Genomic DNA, 8,778 nt, shown 5'->3' with positions numbered 1-8,778 from the left:
CACCATTAAACCCAAAAAAAAATTATAAAATAAGAAAAGCCGATGCTTGTTAAGTTAAAAGCGTTGGCTATCTTTTTTTTTTTGCTCTTTTTTTTTTTTTCAAATTCTTAGTTACCTATTAAACAGTCTGAATTTGGAAAAAATAAAAGTAAATTAATTTTCCAAATATTACATGAGTTATGTAACTTATTTGAAATATTATTATATTATGCAAATATTTATTTTAATTTTGTTGTTTTTCAATTATTTTGCATGAAACTATCTTTTAAACAATCCAATTTTGTCAAAATTAAAACATCATTTAAACCAAAAAGAAAATAAATAAAATTCAAGAAAAAGTTAAGATGTGTTTAACTAAAAGCATCAACCAAAGGTGTAATAGCCAACGCTTTTAATTAAAAGCGTTGGCTTTGATTCTTTCTTTTTTTTTTTTCTTTTTTTTTAGGTTTTGCTTTTATTTTTTTTCAAATTTATAGCTATTTATTAAACAATCCAAATTTAAGAAAAATAAAAACAATTGTTAAATAATAGTAATAATAATAAAAGCGGTCGCTTTTAACTAAAAGTATTGGCTAAAGTTATAATAGCCTACGGCTTTACTTAAAAGCGTCGCATTTTTCTTTTGTTTTTTTTTTTCAGTTTTATTAATATGCATATAATCATGTAAATATATACATATATATAGGTAAACTGGGAAATAAATGGTTTGTAAATTAATTACAGTACAAAGATACAAGAATTAAGGCTTTGAGTAAAGCATCATGTTATTTTGGCAGTTATGACGCTGTCACTTTGTTATCTGTGTTGCAGAACAAAAAATTTTATGTTGATTCAATGGTCGGCTGCGTTTCAAATAATTAACTTGTTAAATTAAAAAGCTTCAACTTTATTTTTTTTTGGGTAATATCAAAGCATTAGGCGATGTTTTTCTCATCAGAAGCGTTGCCTATTATGTATTAAGTTTAAAATAATTATATTATCTTACTTTGATAAATTGAAAATAAAAAATTTAAAATTTAAAATTAAATAAATTAAATTGTGAGTACATTAATTTTAAACTATGTGTTGCTAATTAATAAATTCAATATTTAGATATATTTATATAAAATATAAAACGCAAGATAATTTTAAAATTACATACACAAGTAGATGCTTTTGCTTACAAAAGTATTGCCTAAGCTTTTTATTTATAAATAAAATCGAAAAATGTTTTATAATACTTCTTTAATATAGTTATCCTTCTTGCCCAATATTGACAATTTTTACCAACGCCTTGTATGTAAAAGTATCGGTTAATGTTTTTAGTCATCTATCTAGCAGTGCCGAAGAAAAGCTTCACTTTTTTTTGCTATTAAGTGATGCTTTATCTTCAATAGTTTTTTGAAAGCTTCGTATATTTTTGACATTTTAACTGAATCTTTATATGCTGCATCACATCTTTCTTTTCAGAGACCTTTTTATTATTTATTTTTTCCCAAAGCATTGCGTAATTGGTGTTTCTATATTCTATTTTTGCCTAGTGTCCATGAAACATTTTCTAAAGCCCTTTAAAACAACCAAAAACTTATACGTAAGCATTGTATGGGTGATCTAATGTAATGGATCACTCATAAATGAACATTCAATAAATATTTTTTAGGGTTCATGTGCTTTATTTAATTATTGCATGATACACCGTGAGCTTATAAGTCACTGAAAAAAAAAATAAAAAAAAATTAAATAAAGAACCAGAGATTATAGATCTTTAAATTTATATGGCAATTGATTAATGAGAATGATATAGATGATGTGGTGCTGCCATTTTATGCAAGTTTTTCTTATACAACATATTGAATATATCGAAGAAACATTTTGTCACTGAACTTACAGTGTGTTCTTTTTTGCCTAGCTGCTTGAATTGACAAAACCATAGTGCAGATAATCAAGGGCTCTTCACTCTTCCTGTCCCTATTACCGTTAACCTCCAAACAGCGCACCTCTAGAAGACAAATAGTTTCACCTATTATTGCATCTAAATTTGCTTAATTAAATTATGTATACTTTTGTTATTGAAAAAAAAAATCATTAATTTTCAAATTTAAGTTATTACAAAAATGGGTACGATTAATGATTGTAAAATATAATTATGTATGAATCTCATTTTATTTTTTTATGAAAATAATTCAATTTAGATATCAAGACCATATATGCCCAGAAGGGATAAATTAAATTCTATCGTAATGGATTTGAGGATCAGTCATAACTATGAAATTATATACATATATGTACACAGATTATTTGGTCAGTACAGATAGGTCCAACAGTTGGATTTGCAAGGATACTACAACATCTACTATTCCAACAGTTGTTTCTTCATTAAAAACAAAAAGCCACCAACACACAATAATATTGATTTACTTACAAGCTTTATTTATAATTTGTTGCAATAATACCTGTAAGATAAAACCATAGCCCTGTTTTTTTCATTCAAAGTGCTGAACAATAAAATCTATTGTTCAAAAATAAGAAAATGAATATAAAAACAAATTCTAAATAATAATTTAAAAATAAAACAGCAAAGGCATATCAAATTGTATCTTTTATTTCTTTGTCTATTTTTCAACCTTTTACATTTGCCCTACAAGTCATGAAACATTTTGATTAATATTTGTTAAAGTTTTCTCACAACCTTTGTCTTAGGTTTTTCATATAGTATCTGCCCATTAACAAGATATTCAATACTTCTAGCAGTTGGTATCAAATATATATATATATATACACACACACACACACATTGGTATTACTTTAATTGTGTGAGTAATTGAGAGCATTAGTTTATAATTGCAGTTTGTTGTGTATGTTATCTAATAATTAAGTGATTATTAGGATTTCCTAACATAAAACCATTTATTGCCATAAAATTCAATTTTTTATTTATTTATACATGTATTTTTTTTTTCAATGTTTAATTTCCTAATTTTTTTTTCCTTAAAGTTTTGTTGTTAATTGATTGACATTCTTTATTGAAAAAAAAATTAAGTTTTTTTTTTTTTAACTCTCTCTGTACGTTTATGGATACTTAAAAACTTATAAATACCCATTTTATTTTAAAATATTCTAAATACAAAATTAGATCTTTTTTAAAATTAAAATTAATATTTTGTTTTGTCAGTGAGAGAAAGAAAGGTAGAGTTTTTTATGGGCAATTTTAAGTCTAGATTATCATATATTCTAGAGATTTATCTCTTATATATTTCTTTAATGAATACAGACTTTGTTCTTGTTTGTTATTGATATTAAAGTTCAAAAAATAGGATAGTTTAAAGTAGTATTATTAAAAGTAAAACCATTCCAATACAAAGCAAACAAAGAAAAAAAAAAGAAATTAAATAAATAAATGAATAAATACACACTTTTTTTTTAATTTTTTTTGGGTAATTATCGGCATTGTCACTCTACCACAAGTTCAAACCTAGGTAGGGTTAAGTAAGGGAGCATGGCACTTGCCAGCTCGGCTGCGACCTCGACCACTAATAAATACACACCTTGTTGAAAATAAAATCATGTCCAAGAGTAACGAAAATCAATAATAGCCAAAACCAGCTAGTATAAAAATAAAATTTGTATATAGTCCCAACAACATAAGATCATAATGTTAATAAATATACATAGGTATGTAAAAATAATACTATAGGTACCACCTAGTATATCAATATACTTACTAATAGTATACATATTACAATTTGATTGATTAATATATTAATGTAACCTAAAAATTGATAAGTAAATCTTTAAAAGAATAAGTGTTAATAAATATAACTCAATCAAATAATAATATGTATACTTTTAATTAACATATCTAGACTAAATGGTGCTTGTAATATTATTCCATATATAAACCTAAATCAAGCAACTTGTATTAACGTCGTCCAAAATGAGACGACATTTAGGAATAACAAAGAAATAAAGATAAAAACCGAAAAACTATTAACCAATAAGTTCTTATCTTCTTTTCCACCAATATATGTATATATAATTCTTATCTTCTAGCATATAAAGGGTCCTATTTAAGGAAAGGCATGTTCTTGTTTGACTTTTTAAATATGTGGATTCTTCCTTTTTTTTTTTTTCTTTTTTTTTCTTTTTTTCCTTTTGGTTGCTTTCCTACTGAATTATAATTTTGCTTTGGGTAGTTCGATTATATTTTATTCCGCATCATATAATAAAATAATTATACCATACGGTTTTTGGTCTGAACACTCTTTCAATTCCAAACAAAGTCAATACTTGAATTAATTGCTAGCCTTTCTAGAAAGATACCTTAAAGATTTAATAAAGCAACCTGATGTTCAACCTTCTATAATGACAGCTATATTCAATGCCTTCCGCTGAATGTACGCACTCACCATTCACGTTTCCATACATAACGTTGTATTTTTCTGTATATAACGTCATAAATCACTCATTCTTTTGCTTAACACACCCATCACAGATTCATAGCCAATGAATCAAAATTTTTCACAAAATTTCGAATTATAAAGCTGCCTAGCATGAAAAATATAAGCAAACTTAGGTCATTTTCTGTGCAAATCCTTATCTTCATGACTTGGCTCTTCCTAGTACTTGGAGGAAATAATGAAACGGATAGGATGTCATTGCTTGTCTTTAAGGCTCAAATAATTGACGACCCTCTTGGAATTCTAAGCTCCTGGAATGGTTCTCTGCATTTCTGTGAGTGGGCTGGCATTACTTGTAGTCCAAAGCACCAGAGAGTTACCAAGTTGGACCTCCAATCATTCAAGCTGAAAGGTCATCTCTCTCCCCACATTGGAAATTTGAGCTTCCTTAGGGAATTACACCTCGAAAACAATAGCATTTTCAACTACATCCCTCCAGAGATTGGCCGTCTTTCCCGGCTGCAAATTCTTCACCTCCAAAACAATTCCTTGAGTGGGGAAATTCCGGTCAACATATCACGTTGTTCTAGTCTTCAAGATCTCAGTCTTGGACATAACAAGCTTACTGGTAAACTTCCAGAAGATTTATCCTTATTATCCAAGCTTGAGGTACTTTATTTAAGCTCAAACAGTTTGATTGGAAAAATACCATCTTCTTATGGAAACCTTTCTTCTCTAGAGGTATTGTCTGCAGGACATAATTATTTTCTTGGTAGTATTCCGGATAGCTTTGGTCAGTTGAAGAGTTTAGCACATCTTGGGCTTGGTTCATGTAATCTGAGCGGTACTCTGCCTCCTTCCATATACAATCTCTCTTCTATTACAAACTTTTATGTACATATGAACAACCTTCATGGAACTCTTCCTCCTAATATGGGTCATACTCTTCCAAATCTCGAAAATCTTCTGTTCCATACCAACCAGTTCAATGGACAAATTCCTGTTTCCATCTCCAATGCTTCGAAACTTACATATTTTGAAATCTCACTAAACAACTTCGTCGGAAAAGTGCCTAGTTTTGCAGATTTGTCCAATTTGTATTTTCTGGGAATTCAAGGAAATAATCTGGGATATGGTGAGGCTGGTGACTTGGAATTTGTTTCTTCTCTTGTCAACTGCACAAGTTTAGAAATGTTAGAGATCAATCACAACAATTTTGGCGGAGCCTTTCCCGAATCTGTTAGCAACTTGTCAACAAATATGTGGGTGATCATGTTTGACGAGAATCAGATAAGTGGAAGCATTCCAAGTGGGATTGGAAATCTTATCAACTTGGAGCAGTTAGTGTTGGGGACAAACCAACTGACTGGTCTTATTCCCAGCTCCATAGGTAAACTCCAAAAGCTGAAAGAACTTTTACTTCATGCCAATAAACTTTCAGGTACTATTCCATCTTCTCTGGGAAATTTAACTTCTTTGATTCTATTATCTCTATCCTCAAACAACTTACATGGAAGCATACCATCAAGCCTTGGAAGATGCAGAGATTTGGTGGCAATGAATCTTTCAAGCAACAATCTTAGCGGTTCCATACCCAAAGAAGTGATTGGTTTGTCATCTTTATCCTTGATTTTGGATTTATCTACAAACAATTTGACGGGTTCAATTCACGGGGATGTGGGTAAATTGGTAAATCTAGGCCATCTGAACATTTCTGAAAATAAGTTATCTGGTGAAATTCCTCAAGAACTTGGTAGTTGCACAATTTTGGTATATTTGTACTTGCAGGGAAATTCATTGCAAGGAAACATCCCACAAACTTTAAGTTCATTGAGAGGAATTGCAGAAATAAACCTTGCCGGAAACAACTTATCTGGAGAAGTACCAAAATTTTTGGAAGGTTTTCGCTTCTTGACCAAGTTAAATTTATCATTCAATGACTTTGAAGGTGAAATACCAGTTGAAGGAGTTTTCAACAACGAAAGTGCACTTTCCATCATTGGAAACACAAAGCTCTGTGGAGGTATACCGGAATTGAACTTGCCCAGATGCAAATCTGATCAGTCTAACAAAAAGAAAGTGCTATCTCTCAAGTTGAAGTTAATTATATCCTTCTCAATTTCTTCTGGACTACTTTTAGTAAGTTTAATTCTCTACCTTTTGCTTCATGGACGACGGCGGTCAAAATCAGAAACAAATAATAACTCAACTTTTGGATCACCAATGACGATTTCAACGTTGAAAGTTTCATATGGTGATCTCCTTAAAGCAACGAATGGGTTTTCTTCTACAAATGTGATTGGAGCTGGAAGTTTCGGGTCAGTGTACAGAGGAGTACTAGATATGGAAGAAAGAACAGTTGCAATAAAGGTACTCAACCTGGAAAGTTCTAAAGCTTGCAAAAGCTTTATAGCGGAATGTGAAGCTCTAAGAGGCATTAGGCATCGAAATCTTGTGAAACTTGTAACTGCATGTTCAAGTATAGATTATCATGGAAATGATTTCAAAGCTTTGGTTTATGAATTTATGCCTAATGGAAGTCTAGATGAGTGGCTACATACAGAGTTGGGACAAGAGCAGAGGCACTTGAATATTATTCAGAGGATAAATATTGCCATAGATGTGGCTAGTGCTTTAGATTATTTGCATAATCAGTGTCATTTTTCGATCGTCCATTGTGATTTGAAGCCGAGTAACATTCTTTTGGACAATGAAATGGTTGCTTGTGTTGGAGATTTTGGACTAGCACGGTTTCTTTCAGACCCTTCCCGTGTGTTTTCTTCGTTTCAGAGCAAGTCTGTTGGAATAAACGGATCTATCGGCTACGTTGCGCCGGGTAATCTATAACCTATTGTTTACTTCAATGTTTATTTATTTATTTATTTATTTATTTTGGCAATAAAGTCTATTTTCTTCGTATATAAAGATTAAAAAAAAAAAAAAAAAACACTCGTTCATAATAGTAGGTGGAATTAAATAATCTAAAGCATTAATTTTTTTTTTTTGGGGTTAATAATCTAGAGCATTAATTGCATATAGATAAGGTGTACACATTTATTTATTTATTTTTTTTGTTTTTGTTTTTTCGTCAACTAGCTCATGTGAACTGCACTAAAGTTTTACATTTTTTATTTTTTATTTTTTCATTTTAGTCGCTTGAGCAATCACGTACGGTAGATAAAAAAGGAATATATATATATATATATATAAGTTCCATTTTTTTATGCTGTCTCATTCAGGTTCTACTGACTACCGTCAATATAATGTTACCTAATTCAAATACTTGTAGCGAGGAGATATAATAAAAAAATTAGCACATGAAAAGTAATTGTGTTTTAAATAAATTAGATCTTGAGACAAGAATGGGGACTTAATAGAAGATAAATTTCCCATTGGAATAGGAGTTATTAGAAGTTTAATTAATTTTTTTGATATTGAAGAAGTCAAATTTGATCTAAAATAATTTGGAACCGAAAGGAAAAAAATAATTAAAATAAAACAACAATACAAAAAAGAAGAAAAAAACACTTAGGATAACAATATCTTTCCCCTAAATAGTATTATTTTATGCATTGTTTTCCCAGTTGCAAAATCCCTTGTGTTGTTCCTGAACTGTTATATTGTTTTCCAGTTTACATACTATTAAAAGAGGAGGATCATAACCACAAAATTTTCAAAGCTCCTATATATTGATTGATTTAAAAATTTAAGTATTTAGCACTGTTCAAAGTTCGTAAATACTTTATGCGTAATGTACAGAGTATGGTATGGGAAGTGAGGTGTCAACATATGGAGATGTGTACAGCTATGGAATTCTATTGCTAGAGATGCTTGCAGGAAAGAGACCCACCGATGACATGTTTAAAAATGGATTGAATCTTCACAACTTGTTTTTGATGGCATTGCCTACAAGAGTAGAACAAGTTTTGGATCCTGCTCTTCTTCAAGCAGAAGAATGTGGAACCGCAAATACAAAACGAGTTCAGGAGTGTTTGATTTCCATTGCTGGGATTGGAGTTGCATGTTCTGCAGAGAATCCAAGAGAGAGGATGGAGATTAAAAATGTTGTCACAGAGTTATGCTTGTTGAGAGACTTACTTCTTGGAAACAAAGTTGCCTAGCTAGAGAGCTTAATCTCATCTCTCAAATAAAAATATAGTTTCTATTAAGATTTGGGAAGTTTGGTTTGTGGTAACCTTTGGTAGGAATTGGTTTCACGGATTTATTATCTTTGAATCCAGTTTCTCACAAATTAGTTTTTACTGTAGAAGTTTGCTTAATGTTTAGAATGTGTTATGGAAAAACGCATACAGTTGCACCTTTTAAACATAAAGATAATATGAGATTATATAAATATATTTCTTCAGTTTAAAACCTATCTTAAAAAATTTAGTTTGCCACT

The 8,778-nt window shown here is 30.1% G+C and overlaps 1 protein-coding gene across 1 annotated transcript; it reads left to right on the top strand.

Moving 5' to 3' along the window:
* Positions 1 to 4,580: 4,580 nt before the first annotated feature.
* Positions 4,581 to 8,497, top strand: LOC107413842 (putative receptor-like protein kinase At3g47110). Its single transcript, XM_016021890.3, has 2 exons — positions 4,581 to 7,212; positions 8,136 to 8,497. The coding sequence occupies exons 1-2, from the start codon at positions 4,581 to 4,583 to the stop codon at positions 8,495 to 8,497; spliced, it is 2,994 nt and encodes a 997-aa protein (XP_015877376.3).
* The last annotated feature ends 281 nt before the right edge of the window (positions 8,498 to 8,778 follow it).

Source organism: Ziziphus jujuba, chromosome 8, assembly GCF_031755915.1.
Source record: "Ziziphus jujuba cultivar Dongzao chromosome 8, ASM3175591v1".
In the NCBI taxonomy this organism is placed as follows: Eukaryota; Viridiplantae; Streptophyta; class Magnoliopsida; order Rosales; family Rhamnaceae; genus Ziziphus; species Ziziphus jujuba.
This window is presented reverse-complemented; position numbering and strand designations above follow the sequence as displayed.

Coding starts and splice junctions, on each gene's coding strand:
- LOC107413842 (XM_016021890.3), top strand. CDS start 4,581: ATGACTTGGCTCTTCCTAGTACTTGGAGGAAATAATGAAACGGATAGG. Junction 7,213..8,135: donor TATCGGCTACGTTGCGCCGG/GTAATCTATAAC, acceptor CGTAATGTACAG/AGTATGGTATGGGAAGTGAG.